At 37.6% G+C, this 25,948-nt stretch overlaps 1 protein-coding gene across 1 annotated transcript; it reads left to right on the forward strand.

The window, feature by feature from the left end:
• The first annotated feature begins 3,358 nt into the window (after nt 1–3,358).
• On the forward strand, nt 3,359–15,998 carry LOC124864010 (somatostatin receptor type 5-like). Its single transcript, XM_047358610.1, is given in 5 exon segments — nt 3,359–3,598; nt 9,989–10,573; nt 10,575–10,656; nt 10,757–11,099; nt 13,226–15,998. Coding segments are annotated over 3 exon segments (987 nt in total). The 5' UTR covers nt 3,359–3,598; nt 9,989–10,007; the 3' UTR covers nt 11,096–11,099; nt 13,226–15,998.
• The last annotated feature ends 9,950 nt before the right edge of the window (nt 15,999–25,948 follow it).

Below are 25,948 nucleotides of genomic sequence, written 5' to 3' on the forward strand. Positions count from 1 at the left end.
TTTTAGGCGTTCACAAGTCTGAAGGCATATATAAATTGCTCCTGCCGAGTTCTGAACAGCAGTTTTCTTGAACAGTTAACTGAACCACCAATACGTAGGAGAGGTTGTTCGTTTCCAAGCTACTCACCCTACGTAGGAAGCTTAATTCAGCTGCTTATATCCGAAACCTTGATCTTTGCTCATGATGCGTACCTCCTAACCATAGGAGAGGGTAAGAATCCAGATAAACCAGTAAATCTGGAACTTTGCTTTTCAGCTCAGCTTTTCACCTTTACAGACCAGAGCAGCACCCACATCACTGCAGAGGAGGCTCTATCTGTGTATCCATCTCCTGCTCCTTTCTACAATCACTTGTGAACAACACACCAGCAACTCTTCTGCTTGAGGCAAAATAAATCAAATATTGTCCAATTTTAATTGTCTTATATTGGATAATATTGAACAATGCCTTAATAATTCAGCAGCTCACCTAGGGTAAATGAGATTATTTATGTATGTTGTTAACATTTTGAGGTTAAACACATTTAACTGCTGAAACTCTCTTTCAGGTCCAACTGACACAGACACAGTTGTCTGCTGAACTAATTTACACATAACCCCATGTATGTAAAAAGATATGTCATCTCTGTCCGCCTACATGCTGCCAGTTAAATCGACTTGTGTCTTGCATGGTAATGTCTACGGCAGGCTACAGCGCCATCTGGAGTCTTTCCGGGGACAAACAGCCTCGTTAATTGTTTCAAGCACAAGTGCAACAAACGTAAATCCGTATATAAATACCCTACTTTATTAGGGTTTACATGCAACAGTTTCTTGTCTATATTAGAAGTTTTCAATGCATATAAAAATTATTCATATGCATATGAACTTTTTTAGTTTTTGTCAACATAAAACTGTACAATGGATTTTAATGAGTTTGTATGCTATAGACAAACACAAAGTAGTACATAACAATATAATAAAAGTATTCAGGGTTTAATATATTTTCTTCCAATAAAAATTCAAAAAGTTTAGTGTGCATTCATATTTACACCAAAGACTTTGTAAAACCTTTTGCTGCAGTGACTTTCAGCTAAATATAGAGTTTAGCATGTTGGGACAAAAAGTATAATTTTGGTCTCATCTGACCAGAGCATCTTCTTCCATATCTTTGCTTTGTCCTTTATAAACCTTTGGCTTTTCTTTAACATTTCTCTCGCCACTCTTAAATGGAGGTCAGATCTGTAGAGTGAATGAGCAGCTAGTTTTCTCTTCCAGAGTCTCCCACATGAGCTGTCAATCTCTGCTTCTCCTTCTGAGTTATCATGAGTCTCTTGGGTGCTTCACTCAGCTTCAATGGGTATGACTAGTTTTACAAGACACTGTATTTCATGCTTTAATTGTCAGCCAAGGCACATAATACTTTGATATATTTTTAGCTTTAGAGACTGAAAAAATGATCAGAACTGTATTAAATCAATTCATGCAACCACTCTAAAATACAATTAAATGAAAAGCTATATCTCAAACTTTACAAGATGACACACAGATATAAACCGCTGGTCAATAAGAACAGTCTGTCCTGACATCTAGTCTTTGAAATTATAAATTTTGTATAATAAAACTGAGACAAAGCCTTGCGTAGACAGATGAGATGTCTACAGCCGACAGTAATGTGTAATTATCAGATAAAACATGCAGGCACACAGACTGAGTGATTGCATTTGGAGTCCCAGGTTGCTTTTTATGCATTGACCTTAAGACACAGAGTTCGCCACATGGTCGCTTCTTTAGACGTCTGTCGTTTCTCACCCCTCATTTAAAATCTCTGTCTCTGTTTCCGTTATTATCAAAGGAAGAATATCGGTTTAGCTTTAGAAAGCTCCTCTGTTTCACACACACACACAAGTTGGACTAGATTTAACTAGACAGCGATCAATTCCAGCCAGCTTCAAGCTGTCGGTGGCAAACACCACTCTGATATGATTGCAGTGCCCAAAGATATTCTATTCTATTCTATTCTATTCTATTCTATTCTATTCTATTCTATTCTATTCTATTCTATTACATTATATTATATTATATTCAAATGGGAATGTGCAATAAGTATGTATGTACATGTGTTTTTATTTTACATTATTCATTGCTCATGCACAGAGCAGACAGTTTTTTTTCTCAATTTTGTTGTAATTTTGACAATGACAGTAAAGAATATTCTGATTCTAAAAAAAAAAGCAGAGCCAAAATGTAAAGATCTTGATTTACCTATCTGTCTACATTCCAACCCTCACCTACGCTCATTAGATCTGAATCACGGCCAAAAGAATAAGCTGAGCTCAGAATACTTCCTTGGCGCTTTCTATTTGAGGTATTTCTTGATGCACACCACTGAGAAGGGACCCCTGGGTTAACATGGAACTTGCTCGAGGTATTATTTATCCCCTCTGGCCTGGGGATACCTTAGGCTCTCCTATATTGCCGTCTGTGAGAGGAACCTGTGGTTTTCCCAAGTTGTTTAAGCAACAAACAGTGGATGGATGAAGGAACTTTCCATAATCAACAAATGGATTTTATTCACCACATTGCTAAAGCTTGAGCCCCTGGTCTCCCTACTATTTATACTGTATATTAGCTGAATTAAACTGGATCCGAGTTTGTACAGCAAAGGGGTCTCTAGGCCTGTCAAGACCAAAATAAAACACGTGTTTTCAGAATTTAGACAAGCATGTTTTTCTCCTTGACCAGTAAAAACCACTGGGCCAAAACATTACCCTGGCACCCAGAGAGTCAAAGCTGTTCCTTCAGGGGAAAGCTAAGCCTCATAAATCCCTTGATCTGAACTGGTGGAAGAAGCTCCATAAATCATAAGGCATCCTCAACTTCCCATTGTCCCTTCTTTAGTACATCAGATGAGAAGACACAAATGAGAAGACAGGGAGATAGGCAGAGCATTTCGAATGCCATTATGTGCAGCAGCCTGATGTTAATGCTGCATTGACAGGGATAAGGGCAACATAAAACTAATGGCTTGAGCTTTCCCAGACACTTACCATGAAATCCCCATCCTGCTTGTCTGTTCTCACAATTCACCCTCATTTCTTTGTTTTTCCCAAGCACCTTCAGGACTTAGACTCATCTATTCAGATCTGACTGAATCAATACAAGAGGGAATTGTTATTTTAGTGGGTGGTTAGATTTTAAATGCGCCAAGAAAAGAAAAGAAAACCACTTAGTGTCATTTAATTTATGCCAACTGGTCTTGGAGGTGTTGACAACCAGCCGTGGGAGGGACTTTTAAATCCAAACGCTGTATGACGTGTTCCCTTCTTAAATATAGACAGAGCTCCCTGAGTTCACGGGCTTCCCATCATCGCAGAAACGCACTGACTTGTTTTTACTGGTGAAGGTTTGAGCTTATTCAAACCTGGTTTGAGCATGTCAGAATGGATAATAGAGCTCGATGATTTCAGAAAAATTAGAGAAAAGTTGAATGTTTGGTGGTGTTTGAATGAAGGCTCGGGAGAGAAGCGGAGGAACAGAAGAGGATTCCATCACCGCATGAGCGCTGGAGACGTGAATCACTTCGCTGGATAGTAGAGAGGCGCGCTGAAGCTCACAGGTAGGTCATCGGATCCCCATCGACACACATCATAAAAATACCTGAAAGTGAAATCTATGCCCTGATTCTTGTTCACCTGTAACCAACTGGCAGAAATAAAATCAGCGTTCCCAGTGTAAATCAAACAGAGAATTTGCACAGTTCCCACACTTGTTTGAATATTACTCATTCTAAACATAATTACCTATATCCCGTACCCGTATATGAATGTAATCAAATATTTGCTAATAATTGTCTCTCTTTAGTTTCCAGAGGCTCTAAGAGACTACATAATTTTGGATATTGTGGCTAAATGTTGTCACAATAGATATAATTGGTTATTCCCACGCTATAAAGAATTTGCACATCGTTTATTTTCGCCCTACAGATGTTACCAGTTGCCCTAATTATGAAATCTTATTTCCGTCGTTTATTTCCCAAGAGAGTGTGTGAAACAATATGGTTAAAGAGGGGAAAAAATGTAAATATCCCCTGGAGTATAATTAATATTTGTGCATAAATCCACCAGGCAGGCATGTGAGCGCTCACCAAATACTTTTTAAAGTTGTGGGCTTTGGCAGTTAGAGTTTTGTGGACAGAAAATGTCAAAACCCCGTGGAGGGTGGAGGGGACAGGGGCTTCTCGTGTTTGTTTTCCCAACATTACGCTGCGGGCTGTGCGTCACCCCTGTGTTTTGGAGCGCGGTTCAGCGAGTCCTCGCATCAAGAGATTTATTTGTGCAACACATCTTCACAGCCTCGGGTTGCGACGTTTGACATCTGGCAATTATCTATCAGACTCTCCATTAGCTGCAACCGCCTCATCGTTGTGTGTGTTTCTGGCGGGAGGCCAGTCGCTGTTTTTGAAGGCAAAGGCTCAAAGGTTGCTGTCCATCAACTGACACTAATATGATTATTGTCGTTTTAGGGCAACCGGTTGCTGTCATAATGACAACACGGATTAACATAATGCCTGCAGGTTTAGCATTCCATGTGCGGAAACATTTAGCTGATAGAGTTACTGTCAAAACATTAAAATTTGATCAATGTTTCACCAGAATCTAATTAAAATATGCAGGTCCCTAGGATTTTCTTAGAAATCATCTGGCGTGAAGGATGTTTAAGTCTTTCGTGACACATCCATTGTGCACATTGATAGTTTCACAATTAAATTGGTAAATGTTTAACACATTTTCTTCAAATGCATAAATGGATACATCCACAAAAAATTCCAGTTACAGATGGCTTCTTCACATGTCTGGCAATTATTTTGTTTGTTGTTGTAGACATTTTTCACAAGTGACTCAATGACTTGAATTGTAGCATGTTGGGGCTTCGAAAAGAAATTTGTAATAGTCTAGGGTGTATGAAGGTACAAAATAGCAAAGAAAGAAATACCTTCAGTCAGGAAAGTCTTAGCTTATGAGTATTAGCCAAAACCTCCCATAAAACTTGCCATATTTTCTGATTTTCTGTGTTTTTAAATAACAGAATGATAACACAAGTAAATAAACACACACATTAAATTATTTAATGAATTATTGTTCAGTTAATTAATTGTAATTACCATGTATAATCATGAAATTGCTTTAAAAGTAGGCTACTAACCTAACAACATAAGCAACCCATCACATCCCTATCTAAAGAAATTCAAGGACATCTATCTTTGACATCTATGAGCCTGGAAAGGGTTACAAATGTGTTTGTAAGGTTTTATAAGTCTGTCAAACCTCAATGACAGCCATTACCCATAAATGGAAAAAAACATGGACCAGTGGTGAAACTTCCCAGGAGGGGCTGGTCAAACAAAATTACTTCAAGAACACATGGACAGCTTATTGAGGATGTCAAAAAAGAACTCAAAACAACAACTTGTTAAGCACTGCAGCCCTAACTTGCCTCAGTCAAGTTCAGTGTTCACGTTTCAACCAGTAAGAACGAGACTGTGAAAATATGGCATCCAAAGGAGAGTTTTGAGGTGGAAACCACTGCTGACCAAAAAGTGTTCAAAGTCCAATTTCACTTTTTCAAAAAAAGAACATCTCAGTGAATCCAGAGACTTGGGGAAAATATTCTGTTGACTAACAAGTCAAAAGTGTAACTTGTTGGACATTACAAAGGACATAACGTTGACTTTCAAACATGGAGGTGATAGACTCATAGTCTCAAGCAGCTTTGTTCTTGAATAGCCTGAAAGACTCACTGTGATTGATGGGACCATAAAGTCTGTTCTCTGCCATAAAACCCTAAACGAGAATGTCCACCCATAAGCTTGTAAAGCTTGTAACTCTGAGCTCAGGTGCACTTAGGCCATGTAGCTATTATGATCTTTAGGTGTTCGAGGTTATTTTTATTTAGGCACTAGTGGCCTTTATTTTTTATTTCCTCTAAAGTGAGGTGACAGGAAATGGAGCAGAGAGAGGGGGAAGACATGAGGCAAATGTTAATGGGCCAGGACATGAATCTGCGAGAGCAACATAGAGGACCAAGGGCTCTGTACATGATCCGCGTGTATAACTCCTGCGCCACTGCCACACTTAGGTGTTTGAGTTCTGAGTTTCTTTCATATTTGTTTTCTTTATTTTCTTGTTGTTTATGTTCTCTAGTTGTGACTATTTTAGTTCATTCTTTTGTGTATTGGTTTTATAGTTCATTCTTGTGTTCTTTGTACATTTTGTAGTATCTCTGTTAGATTCTCCCTAGTGTTTCTGTGTGTGTGTTTGAGCTCCTGTTTTCATTAGTCTCCTCCCTTCAGCTCCCCGGTTTCACTCTCCTCAGCTGTTTCTCATATTCTCTGTTTGCTCACACCTACATTCCATGCCTATCTCCACATCTCCCTAGTTTTTAAGATTACCGGTTCTCATTGTTCTGTTACACTGCCTGCCTTCATACCTGTAATTTATCTTATGTGTTCTTCATCTGGTTTTCCTTGTGTCTCCCTATAAGTTCTCAATTATTATTTATAAAATTATTGTGAGTCCCACGATCCTGTCTGTGCCTTGGACCTGCTCCACACCCACACATCAGGACAGCAGCATGGCAATTATCCAAAACACATCTGCAAGTCCACCTCTGAATGACTTGAAAAATTTAAATAAAAACTAAAGCTTATAGAGTATACTATTCAAAGTCCAGACTTAACACTGATTGATTTGCTGAATCATGGCCTTAAACAGGACATTCATGCTTACAAACCCTGAGATGTGGCTGAATTAGGATTCAAAGATTCAAGGATTTTTATTGTCATACCAGCTCACATTTACATGTTAAGGTATGAAATTTGGACTCGGGTCCCAGTTAAGAAGCCTAATACTTAGGTAAAAAGAAAACTAAGTGTAACTTACAAAGCTTGATCTAACAATAAATAGCAATCAGTAAAAATATGTGCAGTGAAGAGCAAAAAAAAAAAAAAAAAGAAATATACACAGTTAAATAGTAAAGCTGAAATTAACTTTGCAAAGTACTAAATACAAACGTGAAGCATGAGGTAGTCCTTAATACTGCACCTATAAGTGACTGAAACATTGCACCTTTGGTGGGTGAAGTGTTTGGTGCAAGTCAGTGTGTAGTGAAAGAGTCTACACAGTGTGGCTCGAGTTCAACAGTCTGACAGCTTCAGGGAAGAAGCTGTTTGTGAGCCTGGTGGTCTTGCTCTGAATGCTCTTCAGCCACCTGCCTGAGGGGAGGGGCTGAAACAGTCTGTGTGCAGGATGGGTGGAGTCCTTCATGATGCAGAGGGCCCTCCCCCTGCATCGTGATGTGTAGACCTCTGAAGTGGTGGGAAGATTGCTCCCTACAGTCCTCTGTGGAGCCTTTACCACCCTTTGTAGAGCCTTCCTCTCAGCAGCAGTGCAGCTGCCATGCCATACGGTGATGCAGGTGCAGAGGAAGCTCTCCACTGCAAAGTGGTACAAGCTCCTCAGAACTGAGCTCCCAAGTCCAGCATTCCTCAGTTTCCTGAGGAAGTAGAGATGCTGGTGAGCCTTCCTGACCAGAAAGGAAATTTTGGCACTCCAGGTGAGATCATTGGATATTCAATTCAAAAATACTTTATTAATCCCAAAGGGAAATTAAATGTTGTTGTAGCTCATTATGTAGGTTTCTTCAAAGAGCCGTTGTAGATGCTGATGGCTGTGGGCAGGAAGGATCTCCTGTAGCGCTCCGTCTTACAGCAGATCTGCAGAAGCCTCCGACTGAAGACACTCTGTTGTTGTAGGACAGTCTCATGAAGAGGAAGCTCAGGTTTCTCCATAATGTTCTTCATTTTATGAAGAATCCTTCTTTGCACAATGATCTCCAGAGGTTCCAGAGAAGTCCCCCGAACAGAGTCAGAGGGAGGGCGCTTGTGTCTTCTGAAATCCACCACCATCTCCTTAGTATTCTTCACATTGATGCAGAGGCATCTTTTCTCCCTTAATAAATACAATTATCAATTGAAGACTGCATTAAGTATTTACTCAGGTTATCTCGGTCTGATATAAAAAAAATGTTTGATAATCTGGAACAAAAATAACAGAATTAGTATAACAGAAAACAAAAGCAGAAGAAATCCCTAAGGGGGACCCTACGGATTTCCTCTACAGCACCTTATATGCCCATTGGCCCAGTTTGTCAATAGAAGATGTTGTCTGTGGGGTTTCTCAACATCTAGTTTGGGTGTACAATGACAATACATATTTTTATGTCAAATGAATGATACATCTTATGTCTAGACTGGACTTTGCAATTTCCATTGTATTGGGATTGACCAGTCTCTCCTCTCCATCTCCTGCTGGTGCAAAATTTAAAACTCTTAATGAATTTAAATCTCTTTTGAAAATGTATCTTTACACAAGCTTTTACCTACAGAGAGCATGCCTTTTATTTATTTATTTTTTCACCTGTGCAGCACTTGGTTATGGTATGTTAAAGCACTTTATAAATGAAGCTTTGATTGATTTGATCGAAGTAAAATAATAGCACAACACTGTGTAATTGTCAATAAGAGGGTAGTAATAGGTTCTTTAAAGGGGCTAAAAATAGACATCACTCAACTCAAGTGTTGACAACACAAAATTTAGTTCCCATACACACCATTGCATATGCCTCTGCATTTCCAAGGCATCTGATAAAACCCAACTCAAAGTAAATCACATGCCAGCATAACCTTATAAACATCACATATACCTGTGAGAATTACATAAATGCTATGCAAATTTCATAGCAATGGCCTGCTAATCCTCTCATCTAATCTCAAGATAATTAATGCAAATATACTGTCTACACTGATGAAGATTAACTCACTCTTCAAGCTAAAAGCTTGAAGGGTCTGACATGGAAGAGGAGCTGGCTCTATCTTCTTATATTCATCTAATAATTAAATGTTTTTAACGTCTGATTGGTCGATCCCACCCTCTTAAAACCAGTTCTACTAAGCAATTGAGTAACATTTTTAAGCCAAACAGAAACAGACATAAACTGACGAATAAATCTCGAGAAAGTGCCTGACATTATGACAGATAACATAACCAAGCTAATAGTTATAATCAACAATTAGCACTACTAGTAAGGCACAAACAACGTCAAGACATTTCCTTCATCAAAGCAAATACAGTCATATGAAAACAGGAAAAAGCTGAAATATTATGAAATATGATGCTATTGTAAGCCATCTAACAGTCTTTTTTTCTTCAGTTTTTATTGTTTATTTAAATTTCTGGAATTTCTCTGTGTGTTTTAAATTGTTTAATCATACATCAAATGTCCAAATATGTTAGAAAACACAGTGTCGTACAGTTTCCTATTTTTCACTACTGTCACTGATCATGTTTGATACTGGGACGTTTAATTAGCTCACTTAAACTGTAAAAAGCACTGATATTTCATACATGACACCAATAAAACGATATAACAAGTTTTTAAAACCCATATGTACTGAACCTTTAAAAACGACATTGTAATTTAAGAAGACCTATTGCTCTTTATTGATAATGTTAGTGCTAACATAAATAAACACATTAAGCAATCCAAATCTCAAACCACTTCCCACGTTTTTGTTTTATGTCTGTCCCCTTTATTGACATGTAATCCAATGACAGTGTCATTAAAACTGTTTACTGATCTCATTCTTCTTACAAAGTGCAATTTCCCTTTATAAGAAATTGCATGTTGGCCAGGTTCCCAGACAGTTCAGTGGAAAGTTTTTCTCCTCTCTTGGTAAATATGGGCCCCTTGCCCAGAGATCACCACACACACCTGTGTTGCGTCGAGTGTGTATGATGCAGATGTTTGACATAGTAACTGTTCTTTGAACTGGGAATTCCCAGAATACTCAAACAGTCAAAATGTCATGAATTGTTTTTCTTTCTTGGTAATGGCTGCAGGTGGAGCATGAATAATAACTGTACTTGTGTGTATGTGTTTTCTCTCTTAGGCCAATCCATCATAAACTCATGGACATAAGCAGTTCCTCCTTCAACATGAACAACTACAACAGCACAATAATGTCTGAGAATACCACCAACGGCAATTATTCAGTAAAAACACCCCCACCAGTTTTCTACATTGAGGTCACTACAGTGATCTACACTACTGTTTTCATTGTGGGTTTCTTTGGTAACGCATTAGTTATCTATATAGTGGCCCGCTACACCAAAATGAAGACAGTAACCAACATGTACATCCTGAATTTAGCTATGGCAGATGAACTCTACATCATGGGAATCCCCTTCATAGGGACCCAAAGTGTGCTCTTCTACTGGCCATTTGGTGAATTCCTCTGCAAAGTGTGCATGACCGCTGATGGCATGAGCCAGTTCGCCTCCACCTTCTGTCTGACGCTGATGAGCATTGATCGCTTCCTCGCTGTTGCATATCCCATTCGCAGCGCTAAATGGCGGAAGCCATGGGTGGCCAAGATTTTCAGTGCCCTGGCATGGATTATTTCCTTCCTGATGGTGTTGCCGGTCACCGTGTTCTCACATGTGCAGGAGTACGACACTTGCAACATAAGCTGGCCTTTTTATTCTGTACACATCCATCATGGGTTTCTTTGGTCCTTTGATTGTCATCTCACTTTGCTATCTACTTATTATTATCAAGGTAATTAAATATTTAAATCTCTTCATTGTCTTAAATTGGTAAAAGGGTTTAAAACTCAAATTTACATTCTGAAAGTCTCAAACCATCTTCCATCTTCCAGGTGAAGTCTGCAGGCGTGCGTGCAGGCCTGACTAAGCGGCGCAAGTCAGAGCGCAAGGTGACACGGATGGTGGTGATCATAGTGGTGGTCTTTGTACTTTGTTGGCTGCCCTTTTTTACAATCAACTTTATCAACCTGTTTTATGTCATACCAGAGGACAAAATTGCTGCAGTAGTCTACTTTTCGCTGGTAATCCTTACCTATGTAAACTCCTGTGCCAACCCAGTCCTCTACGGTTTCCTGTCGGACAATTTCAAGCAGAGCTTTAAGAAAGTGTTTTGCTTCTACAAAAAGAAGAGTGGTAAAGCTACGGAACCAGTGGGGACCACAGAATATTGATAAGGTAAAGAAAGTTCTTATTTTCAATCAGAAATTGCATAGAGACTGCATAATATCCTTACAGCAACAAGGTCCTATTTGGACATCCTTGCATGTTGCATCTTACGTCTTACATGTTGTCTCCATGCAGCTTCCTCCAACCATCAAAATGATAAATTGTTAACTCTAATTTCCTATGATGGACTGATGATCTAACCACAGTGTATGCCACCTCTCACTCATCGACCGGTGGACATGGGCACAAGCTCCTCTGTGACCCTGCAGGAAAACTGAAAAAGTGCAAAGACATGACATTTAAAAATACAAAACAAACATTAAGCGTTACATCAAAAATATATGAAATACTGTATCACCGATGGTGCTTAGTTCAGTATGTCTTCTAAGGTAAATTCTGGAGATTTCTTTATGTGGAGAATTCACTATCCTTAAAGATTGAGATGAGCTGAAGAAGACTTTATATGGATTGAAAGCCAACAGCAATAGCACGGAACCTTTAAAAAGGCCATAATTCTGAATTAAAATAATTCAATACTGGAAAACTGCATGGATCCAAGGACATATTTACATGTGAAAAATATTCCGAGTGAAAACAGCTTCCTGCTTCACTTAAAAATGCAAGTTAAACCTCTCCCTGTATGAAATGAAATGCATAAACAGGATCCAAAAATCTTTCAGTATTCTCTGGGGTTATGCTCATTTAAGACAAACTGGGGCAAAGAGGAAAATCTTATATTTAGATGTTTACATGTTTGGAAAGTATTCATACCCGCTTTTTGAATTTTGTCACATTACAACCACAAACGTCATTGCAACTTATTGGGATTGTATGTAATGTAAAAGCACAAATGAGTGCATAATTATAAGGTAGACGTTTTTAACAAATAAAAATCTGAAAAGTGTGGTGTGCATATGTATTCAGGCCACATTAGACTTGATCTGCTAAATAATTCCAGTGTAACCGACTATGCCCAGAAGTCATCTAATTAATAAAGAGAAACCACATGTGGGTAATTTCTTTTACATATAAACAGATCTTTGTGAAATCCTTAGATGTTTGTTAGAGAATGTTAGTGAGGAAGCAGCATCATGAAGGCCAGCAGAAAGGTCAAGGATAAAGTTGTTGAGAAGTTTAAGTCTGGGTTAGGTTACAAAACAACATCCGGCGCTTTAAACATTTTGTTGAGCACTGTTCATTCTATCAACAGAAAATAGAAAGACAAAAGAAACCTACCAAGTTTTGGCCTAACCTTGCAGGCTTGTCAAGGAGAACATTAACCAAAAGAAGCGACCATGAGTTGGAGGAGCTGCAGAGAACCACAGCTCAGGTGGGAGAATATTTTGTCAGGACAACTATTAGTGGTACACAAATCTGGCCTTTATAGAAAAGTGTTGATGTAAAAAACAAAAAAAACAAAGATGTCCTGTTTGCATTTTGCCACAAGACATGTAGGGAGCACAACAAATATGTAGAAAAAGTTTCTCTTTTGAAAAGAAAACATAATGAAACCTGGTCAGACTTGATGGGGGTATGGAGAGAGCTAAATGCAGGGCAATCATGAAATAAAACCTGTTTGAGGTTGCAGAAGATCTAAGACTTCCAGTAAAACAATAGCCTGAAGCAAATGGCCAGAGCAACAATGGAATGCTTTAAATCCAAGCATAGACTGCCGAATGTGCTCCATAATTGTTGGTAGGACTTGAAAATTTCTGTTCACGGACTATGTATTCTAATTGAGCTTTAGCCAGTTGGCTAAGGTAGACACAAACCCAAAAGACTTGCAGCTAAAACTGTAGGGAAAGTTGGTTCTAAACAGTATTGTCTCTGGGGACAGGAAACTGAATGCAAATACATATCAGATTACAGTTTGTAAATAAATGTTAAGAACTATGTGACCTCCACTTCACAATTATGCACTCCTTGGTGTTGATCTAGCACATAAAATACAAAGAAAATACATTAAAGTTTGTTATTCTAATCTAATAAAAAGATTAAAAAAGATTAAGAGATATCTTTACTTTTACAAAGCATTAAGCCTTTGTGTATGAAAGCATCATGGTTCATAAAGCTGCATATAGGATCTGTGGTGTCCCACCATTTCTAATCTCATATTTGTATCTAACTGTTGGCAGATCACAAGGACCCCTGACATTGAACCTTTCGCCTTAAAACCTGCAGTAAATGGCCAGTGATTGGTCCCATTTAGCTGACCCAGCTTGCACTGGTGGGCCACAAGGAACTCAGACATTTTACCCATGGGGCTTTATACGTACATGGAATGTCCTGATTTTATTTCAGTTAGCCCCTTCTCTCACTTGGGCATCTCTTGAGAGGCTCACTGGACTCACTGCTTTTTGTGTTTTCATGTATTTGGACACTGCAACAGACTGACTGTAAACATTTATTTTTTGAGAGACTTTTCGAATTTTCAAATGATTTTAATTACTTCAGACTTACTTTTTTTTTTTGTTTCTTTTAGTATGGTCTTTTTTTTCAAGAAGTGATATTGCTCTTTTAATTTGCTGTCTATACCATTCGTTGTGTCTGTATTTTTTTATAGTGACTGTTATTTAGCACTGAGACATCTGCAAAGGATGTGTCATGTTGAATGGCTCACCGCTAGAGGACCAAATCAGAGTGGCTTTGTTTATTCACTGGCAGGAATCAGTTGATTGGTGGTACACTTGATGTGGCTTTCATGGCGAAGTGTCTGTTTGAGGCAACCAACTTATTATAAAAGCAATCAAACAATGCAAAAGACATGTACATTATGCTAACTTTACCATATAACCCATGAGATCATGGTTTTTAAATAGGTTACCTTTAGTTATCTTCATAGTCCACAAGTCTAAGAAATTGAAACAACTCAGTAATATAGTCCTGAACATCTTTGGAAACCTATAAAGCACAATGTTTTCAAAATGTATATAAATGTATATACTGTATATATTGTATATTTTGGGGGCTCCCAAAACCTTGAGGCCCTGCTCTATGCCCTTGGTAAAGTCAGGCCCTAGCAATGAGATGTTTGGTATTTAGCTCATTTTGTCTACTAAGATTTGATTCATTTATTGGTTATTACCCTTACCCCAATCAGCCATAACGTAAGGACCACTGACAGATAATCTAACACTGCTCATCTTTATACAACATAACTATCTGTTGATTAAATTTGCACCCTGCTTGCTTTCATGTGGGGGTCCTCGCCACCTGTGTAGATTTTTGTCGAGGATTAATCACAGCCCCCTAAAAGGCAGCAGCACTCATCTGCACGATGAGCCTCCCCTGCCAGCTGGGCAGCAACGCATCCTGAAAGCAAGTCTCCTTGCTCCCCACATTCTGATTGGACTGGATCTAAAGGCATCTGTTGGAAGCAAACCCAGTCCCAGGAGACCCCCAACAATCCAGTACCAGACATAGCCTTCCGGTACCAGATGTTGTTGGTCCACATTCTAATTAGTCAAAGCTTTAGTTTTAGGAGAAAACGAAGAACCTGTAGTTCATAATCTCATATATAGCTGATTGTTGCCAGCTGTTACTATATGTATTACATTGTCGAGTTCTCAGTCTGGAATGTTTGCAGTATTTTGGTTTGTATTGCAACAGTAAGAGAGAAAACTAACCTCCTGGCTGCCATTGAGAGGGCCTCATTCTAGGGCTGTATTTTGACTTGTTAATTTTTTACACATGTTTTTGTAATGTGAAAAATGTCTTGAAATAGGACAGCCAAGTGTTTTTTCGCTCTTTGTCTTATCTCCATTTTCTGCAGTTAAAGTGATGGATGATGTGGTGACGTATACAACAAAAACATCTCTTTTTCTTGTTTTTCTACTGAAACAGGCATTTCTTCACAGGTGTATCCTGAGCCCATCAAAATATTAAGAACGCTTATTAAGAACGAATATTAAGATGTTTGAGCTTGTTTGAAAACCTAACCAAGTAAATACACTGATTATAAGACAGGAGACAACACTCTTTATTGTGTGATAATGTGGTTTCTGAAATGAAAGGTCATTCTGAACATAGCTCATAGAACATAAATCATTAAATGAGTATGGTATTATGAATATTCTTACACCCTAATTTTTGAAAAAAATCTTTCAGTTCAAGGTTTTTACAAAATTAGAAAATATAAAAAATGCTCTGATCTCTACTAGCTTCCGAAATTGTTAGTCTAGTGACAAATTACTAGTTAATTGCTGAAGATAAAACATTGGAATGATCTATTAAACAAAATGAAGCCAATATGAAAAAGCAGTAGCTGAAAAACTGTTCACCCCAGCATGCAGTTCCTTCAGTTACTCGAGGTAGACCCTTTCTTTACACATTTTTCCACTCGTTTCTTGAAACAACATGACTTCCGTCTTAGTTTGACTTAAATTTGGTGAAGTTTTACCTACCTGAAAAATTGCCTTATATTTGATAGTTTGGTATACAAGAAACTCAACTCAATAACTTTAAGGTGCAAAACAACTCCAAATCATCCTTCCACCACTATCCATGACTGTTTGATATTGACAGATATTTCCACTTTAGGGTCATCTATCTAAAGGTCAATGTCCAAGGTCAAATCTGTTCAAAGGTACAGACGTTTTTAGGTGCATTCAGAGGAAGCTTTGCAAATCTAATTTGTGCTTTCCTGTTCTTTATGGAGAGAGGGGGCTTTCTCCTGGTAACCCTTTTAAACAAGCCTTACATATTTGATCTGTTTTATATATCATGTCAGGCACTTTGGTTTCATTTTTTCTGAATCTCTAATAACAGTGTAGAATCTGTTTTTGTTTTTTGTACAGCTAATGAAAGAAGGTGTACTTTCTTTTTATCAATGAATATCTGCCTTTACTCCAATGTATCACTGCTGACACGTGCCAGGATAAAGCAAAGCTTATACATGTATCTTATGAATAGAGATGTCAGACTAATAACTTATTTTAATTTACTTTAATTAAACTTTAAGTTTGAAAGCTTAGCACCTGTCCAAACACTGGGAAAGCAGCTGGATTTTATGCTGTGAAATGTATTCTCTGTTATTGAAAAGTTTGCAAATGAAGGAAACAACAAAATTCAGTTTCTATTATTATAAAAATAATAAAACCAGAAACAACTGAGGTCAACAAAATGAAACACATTTATTGTGGCCTCTCTAAATGTTTAGGGGGTTTAGTTTAGTTTATGCATTTTTTGTTTTGGAAAGTTTTTATATTCTTAGTTTTATGATATCTAATCCATCCATAGCCCTTTAAAATATCATGTTAATACTATGTAAAGCAAAATGATGAAAGAATGAAAGCTAATTTAAGAATAAACATAGATTATTCCATATAATGACTCATGTACACTTACAAATAAAAGTGCAAAAATATTTTTAAAACAACAAAAGTGGTTTTATTGCCTTAGTAAGCGATAGATTCATCTGGCTATTTCAGTGGTGGCAGATTGCTTCGACCTTTTTAAACATTCACCAGAGCGTTGCTTTTTTAAATACTTTTACAAAATATCCTTTTCAGCCTTAAAATTCAGCCACACTTTAAAGATTATCATTAAATATGGGTGTAACATAGATGTGTGTGATACCTGCTCATTTTACTCAATAATATTTTGCTTCTTTCCAGTCACCTGTGTGGTTTTTTTGGTTTTGTAATTTGTTTTTTCTTTTTTGTTTTTTTTTTACAAAAATTTATCAAAAATGGTCAACTATAAATTCTTTATGTTTAGGATGTGAAGCAATGGAGTTTGATGTGTTCTGAGATTTGATAATATTCTTTCTGAAATTTACACCGCAGGTATTATCTTAAAAAATAAAGGGCCGAAAGTATTTCTTCTATTTCACTCATATATATATATATAGTGCACTCATATATATTGCGCTGTCTTGCTCAGGCCCTTTTCTGAGGTTATTGACTGATGACCTGTTTTTGTGGTGGCTCGTGGGGGTAGAAACACAACATTCATTCTTCAGCCTCTGATTGTCCTGTTCTGTTTGTTTGTAGTCATGCTCCTTTAGTTCCATCAACCTCAATGTCAAAAGAAAAAGAATAAACAGAAAACATTATCATTACCAAACAGGAGAAAGTTGCTAAACGAGAGCTGGTTTTGAATTGTTGGCTGATTCTGAGAAAGAGATAAGAGGAGGCTAAGATTACCTAACAGAAAGAAAATGAAGGAGAAAGAGAGTTAGTTACTGAAGTGCATAATAGAGGTAACCCATGTCTAAACACACACAAACACTTGTAGTGGATTTTCTCTTCTGCTTTACATTTGTAACTTACACAGTGACCTTATGTAATGACTGAATGAGTTTGAAATACGTTTTAATATTTAAAAAGAAAGCGGTGAAAAATACATTTAGACTATTTCTAACCTACATTCTCATTAATGCTACTGTAGATTGTGATGGAAATTCTTGCAGTAAGCATTTCACAGTGTATAACCTTTTTTACTCCTCAGAATATCTGTGTTAGAGGAAGAAGCTGTAAAGCCATTATCAGAAGTTTGATGGTTCAGACCCATCTTTAGGACAGTGTCAGTTAGGGCAGTTAGGTCTGTTCCTAGATAAGCTTGTCACTGTTGAACTCAAGAAGGATTGGGGTCATGAACATGGACTCTTTGCAGTTGAGATAACACTGTCTTGTTCTGGTATAAATACTGTGTGTAAATGTTGATCGGGGCTCTGTTCAACTGACTTGCTTGGTGACAGAGTCATTCAAACGCTGAATGCCTTTGAATAAAACTTATAAAGACAAAGTCCGGATTTTCTCTTGTTATGAGTCAACTTCTACCCACTTTGATAAGAAAATTCCACAACAATTTTAGCGTCACGAACAGGATCTAACGTGCCAGAGGAGACCGCAGGAGGGGACACGGACGCCTGGCCAGGCTGAGAGTTGTTCTCAGTCCACTTCCATTTTACGGAGGGGAGTTCTGGTGCCCGCTTGCGGCTTCTGGCCAATTGGATTCGAACTATTTGTCTTCAAATATTTCTGGGTGAGAAGTTGCTCTGTATGATATAATGTATATTATTATTTTTATTACACATTAACCATCATCTCCTAACTAATTAATTAGGTTCCAGAGTTGCGAGAGGGAGGACATCAGCTGAGGGCCCAGTTACCCTGCAAAAGGAATGGCAGGGAGGTTTTCATTGGTAACAATGGGATAAAGCAAAACACGGGGTTTTGCGGGTGGTTTTTAGCAATTTTCTACACCTCATAAAGGAGAAAAGCCAGTCGGCAGACGTGCCGCTGAACAGGTAAAAAAAAAAATGGTTCCGGAACCTTGAGGCATCAGGGGTGTCTCCTTCTTCATACTCTGATTTATAAAATAATGAAAGGAAAAAGTGGGAATGATTGTGTTAAATGTGCTTTAATTTGGAAGATACGTTTGGTTTTTCACAGCGTGGAAGTTTGAGTGTAAATAAGTTAAATAGTTTAAATAGTTTCAAGTAAAACAGTTGATGGAAAAATAAAAAAAACATAAGAAAAAGATTAAAAAGCACAGAGTGCATCAATTAAGGGGTTAAAGAGTTAAAACTTTCCTGAAGGAAGTTCCGTTTGTCTTAAATATTGCAATCAGTCGGAAAAGAAGGTAAAAGTGAAAAGGGACATTAGAGAGTCGAAAAGAAAGTTGTTTTATAAAGGAGTATAGTGCATGTTGTGGAAGGAAGTGACAGGCAGGGGGACAACTGACTGACTGACTGATAATATCTCTTTGTGCAAAATCTGAACCTATACTAAACTTTTCTTTTGCCTCTCTCACACACAAATACACACATATATGGGATTTGAGTTCAACATCTGCGTTTTTGAGTCTGGATTTTAGAAACCTGCCCTTCTCCATGGCTACTCCGCCAGAGACGCTTCTCCAGCCCGGCCTGAAAGAGAGAGATCTGCCTTCCTGCATGTTGAAAATCGCAGTGTGACTTTCTACAAGAAAAAAAAAAACAAAGCTCAGAAGAAGTCTGGACCCACTGAGATGGACAACGATCCATGCTGTTTGCAAGAGCCAGAAGAGTGATACACTGGATTTATATTCCCTTGGTAAAAACAAACCTTTAAAATGAGAATGAAAAATGGGGTTATTTAGAAAGATTGTGATTGGACAGTGGTACCACACAAAAATTAAACTAATCTCATGTTTCCTAAAAGACTCTGCATGAAAAGGCCTTCAGAACCGTGGAGTTATTTTCCACCACAGTACCAAGTTTTTTAAGCATGCTTTTTCTTTATTTTAAAACAGATCTGGTTTTTGTTTTGTTTTTGGCTTTTTAGCATAATGTTTGTCTGAAGCTTCTTATGAACTGGGATAGAAGCAAATATGATCTGAGGTAAATTAGGAGCTGTGAACTAGTGATTTTAAATCTGATTATTGTCCAAGCAGAAATAATATATTTAGCCAATCCTTCAATCTCTGCAGAAAGTTAACACCATTGTTCAATGCAGTAGTACTCAGCTTGTGGTTCCTGGACTCCTGAAGCCCGTAAGTCATAGAGTTTGGGTCCATAAAATTATAATATTTAATTAAAGGTAGACCGATTACTTATTAAAACAGATCTAAGCCAATGATGAGTTCCAGTCATTTGGTGGCTTTGAAATGCAAGAATACTCAAAATTTCTAGTTTGGGGAACACAGATTGGGGTTGAAGAGTTTAGTTTTGGAACCAAGGTTAGGATTTTTATAACAGAATCAAGACAAGTAAAATCCTTTATTTTAGGAAAAGAAAAGAAATAAAGGCCCTCTTAACAGTAAGAGGATGGTCGACTCAAACTCAAGTCTCCTTGTTTGATTTCTTAGGGTTTAAAGATTAAAGGAATACATATGAGTACAAAGGTACACAAGGTGATTTCAGATTACTAAGAGATAAAATATTGGAACATTTATCAGCATTTGGATTGTAAAAGAGGGGTTCTAGTAATAAGTTTTCCCCAACTCTCAAAATTTAAATAGCCAAATTAAAGAAAATGATGTTTGTTCTTTTTTAAACACTATGTGGGAAAAAGTCCAGTTTGGAATCAAGCTTCTTATCTTAATTTCTGATTAAGTCAAACACTGAAGTTTTTTTTTTTTGTTTGGGTATAACATGAAAATGTCAATGCCGACTTTTCTAATTTCCCCTCAGGGATCAATAAAGTATCTTTGAATTTGAATTGAATTGAATTAAAATACTTCTTTGCATTTAACCTGAAATTCTGCAATACAGATGTGATCAAATTGAGTCAAACAAAAAGAGAATTATAACAATAACTCTCAGGATTGTAGTTATTATTACAGAGTTACAGTACAAAGAATTAGCAAAAGGTTTCAGCATCAGTAAATTTGGATTAATTTAAGAGAAAACTGTTGCTGTGCTTCTAAATACTTTGAGATTTTTTGGACTATGTGCACTCATTTAAAAAAAAAAAAGGATCCTGACGATTGTCATAACAAAATTGATCAATTATAGCATTAAAAGATATGGTTGAGAAAACATATTTTGAAAAGAGATTGTTAAAAATGTCTTTGAATTCTTGAAGCTTCAAATTTGGCCATTTGTCTGTCTTTGATGTTTTGTCTTTGTTTTGTTGGACTGAATGTTTGATTATATGTTGCATGAAACAATAATCCATGTTTAGAATAATGTTTCTAAATCCCAGATTGATTAAAACTTTGAGTTTTCAGGAGAGTTAAGAAGCAGCTTGTTTCTGAGGTAGGTGCATGTTAACAGTTTTGCAGTTTAAGGTTCACTAAGATGGGATGGGATGAAGAAACTGTGTGTCCGCCCATAGGCTGCCAATCAGAGGTTAGTTCTGCCTGACTCCACCCACATACCAGGTTGGTTCATGCCTTTGTTGTCATGGTAACGCTCAGCACCTCCCTTCCTGAGTTTTAACACTGTTTAAGAGACAATAGAATCAAAATGCTTGTAGTGATTGTTGCCTTAAAAACATGTTATTTTTTGTATAATGATTAAGGATGTAGCATGACTTTTAGATTTATGTGTTTTATTATTAAAAGGTTAATGAAATAGTTTAAACTAGTTTGAAGAATTAGTTTTGCATGCAGAATCATTAGTGATTTATTAGATTGAAAGTTTCCCTGGTGCCATTAAGCTAGCTGACAGTTCAAGATATGCAAAAGTAAGGAATATATATTTTTGATAAAGAATCAGAGTCATGACTTTATACTTGGTGGGAATTATTTATTAAATTCAAATTTGTAGGGTTTATGCATCTAAATTACATTAGATGTCCATTCATCTAATACTCATCTTTGTACAAGACAAATCAGGATGATATGTGACTAATTTCTAAGTGAGACATTGATGAACTGAATAACTAAAGTTTGTGTTTTGTTGTTAATGGAACTGAATTGCAGGTAAAAACATCTGGATTTTCTTTATGTCGCTTTCGTCAAATTCATAGTGACACATAGTTATGTCAGAATTAATTTCTTTGGTTCTATGTAATGTGATCTTGGTTACTAGAAAATTTTTGTACAAACTTTTTGCTGGATTGTCGCATGGGTTGGACCCTGCGCCAGAAGAGGGGAATGTCAGAATAAAGTAACATGGGGTTCCAAACGTTTTTGCACTCATGGGAAAAAGAGTAGCTCAGACCTCCAGTGAGGACTTAGTGACAACGTGAGAGAGGCGTTGTACTTTGTTTATATAAATGGTGCATAGCTCCCTAAGACCACATTCTGAAAACCTGTCTGAAAACCTGTCTGAAATTATGGTGTTGATTCTTTTGTGAAATTTTACATCTCCACAGATTAGACCATTTTTTAAATTCCTTTTGGGTATTCTGAAACTATGAAATATTGACCTGTAATCAGACCTTCCTCAAACATCATGTCACCCTTTTGATATTCAGAATATTTAGCTGATGGTCACTGCTAGTATATCAGGTAAAGTCAGAAGATCAATTCTTTTGATTTTGTTGGATGTTTTGATGAAGTTCATGTAGTTAAGCACTTAGGTTTGAGAAGGGGACTTTGAATTGAAAATTAGCCAAGTGTTGTGAAGGCCCTGTTCTCACTTATATGAGATTGAGACCAAGGACACAGGGAAATCTCAGTCCTTTTGAAGTGCTGTGTGGCAGGTCTCCTAATTCGGACATGGGGATATTGCCAAGATCATTTTCTTCCACATCTTTGTGTGAAGATAGGATGTTGTTTTACTGTCAAAACCTGTCCACTGTGTTTTCTCAAGTTTCACAGATGGTGAAGGCTGCATTACCAGAAACAGCCACTTCCACCCTCCAGTCCTTTATTCCTGGCGACTGGATTCTGCTCAGAGAATTTAGGAGAAAACACAGGAAGTCCAGGGCTGGAATGGCCCATATCAGATCCTACTAGACACCCAGGAAAGCTGCAGGAAAGCTCTAGCTCCTCCAGCTTCAACTGGCTTCCAGGACACAAGTCATCTTCCAACTGGATCATCCACGGCTGAAAGGTGTGAGGACAGCGGACCACCACAAGACAAAGAACTGTAAGCTGATCACTGGCGAGTGATTGAAGAGGTGGTTGAACAACACTGTTCTTACAAGGGCACAATAATCCCTTGGGCAGTGCAACGTTATTTCAGAATCTACTTAAGGCCATTGCATTGCCTGAAAGTTAGAAATCATAAGGTAATTTGCCTCACTGCACACACACCACAGTGAGAGATTCTTTCCTCCCACTTTGACAGCGAAACTGACTCTGAGGAGGAAATCTCGGATGCTTTTATCTAACTTTTATGTTTATTGCTTGATATTTATCGTTATGGTATTATTACAAGTTTGAATGTGTTCATTTCCACCGTTGTTTAGTTGGACTATGGAAGCCTAACTTCCAGCAGGTTAGAGTTCCTGTTTCTAAATATATTTCTAGAGGAGCTTCCTACGACCGCCCACCTGTACCAGACTGGTGACAGGGCAGCTTGAAGCGCAGAAGCCACTCAGGAGAGGCAGCAGAATGTTTTTTGTTTTTGTTTTTTAAGTTGTGTTTATAATTTGTTTTCTTTGGGAAAAACTGTTTGCTTTCAGTACCAGAAGAAAGAACATTCCACTTCAAGGTCACGATGCAGCTATATGGAAGATGGTCTGTTCTGATGCTAATGATTGGTATTGCAAGTATTGTTATACCTCTTTTGTTCATTTTGGGAAAGGTACAGCAAAGACAATGTGTGGTTAATCTGACTAATAATACTCATCAGCGGATTCGAAGAGAGGTTCATCGCTTTTCTGACTACTATGATCATACTGATAATGTTTGGTGGCAACTGATGCATCAAAACTGTGAGGAATTATAGTGTAAGGGAAAGCGGAAATGCTTGTAGATTTTCTAGTGAGATTAATTTAACGTGTACGTCTACAGGAACTCTTTATAGAATTCGGGGTATTAGAAATCCGATTAAAGATCCTGAAATTTGTGTTACACAGGAGGAAAGTACACCTTATTTCCTTGGGAAGACAGTAGGTTGTGAAGCTATTATATCTGTTTTATGTGCTTTAATCAACAGACATAAATTTGAGTCATGTCCTATCAGAACTGATCCTTATACTATTTCAGAATCTTTGGCTCCAGATCCTTTTGTGTTAACTTTTAATCTTACTGCTTTATCTGAGGAAGGTTTCACTGTTCTAACTACGGAGCAGCAGGCTGTAAGAACTATGAGTTTGCAAACTAGAATGGCTTTGGATTATCTGTTGGCTGAGAGGGGTGATGGTTTTGAAGAATTTTCCTTTAGTTGTGATTATCTTGTAATCAGAAGAAGGGAGTGTGATGGAAATTCTTGCAGTAAGCATTTCACAGTGTATAACCTTTTTTACTCCTCAGAATATCTGTGTTAGAGGAAGAAGCTGTAAAGCCATTATCAGAAGTTTGATGGTTCAGACCCATCTTTAGGACAGTGTCAGTTAGGGCAGTTAGGTCTGTTCCTAGATAAGCTTGTCACTGTTGAACTCAAGAAGGGTTGGGGTCATGAACATGGACTCTTTGCAGTTGAGATAACACTGTCTTGTTCTGGTATAAATACTGTGTGTAAATGTTGATCGGGGCTCTGTTCAACTGACTTGCTTGGTGACAGAGTCATTCAAACGCTGAATGCCTTTGAATAAAACTTATAAAGACAAAGTCCGGATTTTCTCTTGTTATGAGTCAACTTCTACCCACTTTGATAAGAAAATTCCACAACAAGATCTAAAAATCTGTTTAAATAATTTAAACCAGATATTTACAGACATTAAGTCACAAAAAACCATTTATTGTCTTAATTGAGTTAGGATGACGAAAATTATCTCTATTTGAAAGTGGATATACAGATAACTTTGTTTTTAAGCAATTTCGGAAAGCGCAAATGATGATGTTACGGGTTTCTTTGCCTCTGTTAGGTTAATACAAAATTATTTAGTTAAATTGAGAAATACCTATATATGTCTTTTAAGGCAATCCTCAAGCACACAGCTTCCTTGTGTAACATCATGAAAAAAAAATCAAAAGAAATCAGAAGAGTTGTTGACCTCCTCAGGTCTGGTTTGTCTTTGGATGCAATTTCCAGATGCCTGTAGGTGCCACATTCTTCTGTTCTAAAAATTATATGCAAGTATAAACAGCATGGGAATGTCCAACCATCATACCATTAAGGAAGGCAATGGGTAATGTGTCCCAGAGATTAAACAATTTGTTTTATGAAAAACGTGCGTATCGACCCTGGAACAAAACCAAAAGGGCCTTGTGAAAATACTGGCTTAAACATGTAAGAGAATGTCATTTTTCATTTGATTCAGCAAAACAAGTTATGTACTGACATGCACTGAATTGCCAATCAGAGGAAGAAGTCCTTACAAGCAGCATAAATGGTTCTCTGTTTCACTCAGAGGCCAAAAATCTGGAGAAATGTGCTCTCATCAAAGTAACATTGAAATATTTCACCTGTTACTTTTGGAAGAAAAAAGGTGAAGCTTGCAGCCCAGAGAATACAATTAAAACTTTAAAGCATGGAGGTGGCAATAGCATGTTGTGTGAGTGTTTTGCTGCAGGAGGGGCTGGTGAGTTTTACAATATAGATGGTATCATGAGCAAAGAACATCATGTGCAACATCTTAAAACTTTCTCAAGAAGGTAAAGGTTGGGCACAACGATATGACAAAATGTATCATGATCTGCCTGTTTAATTTAGGTTTAGTTTCCTTATTCTCCTGTTAATGTTCTCTTTTAGTGCTATTTCTTGTGATTATGTACATTTATATTTTTGTTAGATTTCCTCCCCATTGTGCATGTTCTTTAATTGCTGTTATTCTTAAATTAGATTTATGGTTCAATCACGTGTTTAGATATTTGTTACTTCCCTGGATTTATCCATGTCCTTGCTCATGTTTTACTTAGCCTCCCTCCTTCCATTGCCCTGCATTCTTCCTGTCACCAGCTGTTCCATATTTCTTCTGATTAGCCCCCCTTGTTCATTGGTCTATTCTCCATCCTACCTCTGGATCTTTACCCTCGAGTTTTCATTGGTCACCACTGGTTCCTTCTGGCTAATACCTGCTCCATGTCTTCTCACCTGTCTATGTTCCGTTGCCTTCTTTATTAGTTTTGTTATTATTAGAGAAACTCTGCAACTCACCATCTGGCTCCTGCAACAATGTCAGTGGCCACCAGAAATCCCTGATCTCTGTCCCATAGAAAGTTTGTGGCCAAAACTAAAAGGGTGTGTGCAAGCAAGACAGCCAACAGACCTGGTTTAGTTGTACCAGACCTGACAGGAGGAACGGGCCACAATTCCAGTAAACTCTGGGGAGACGCTTGTGAAAGGATATCCAAAACACTGGACCCAAGTCGTGCAATTTGAAAGATAATTACATTTAATATCAGACAGTACAAAAATCGTTATCTGCCAT

The sequence above is a fragment of the Girardinichthys multiradiatus genome, chromosome Y, assembly GCF_021462225.1.
Source record: "Girardinichthys multiradiatus isolate DD_20200921_A chromosome Y, DD_fGirMul_XY1, whole genome shotgun sequence".
Taxonomy (NCBI): domain Eukaryota; kingdom Metazoa; phylum Chordata; class Actinopteri; order Cyprinodontiformes; family Goodeidae; genus Girardinichthys; species Girardinichthys multiradiatus.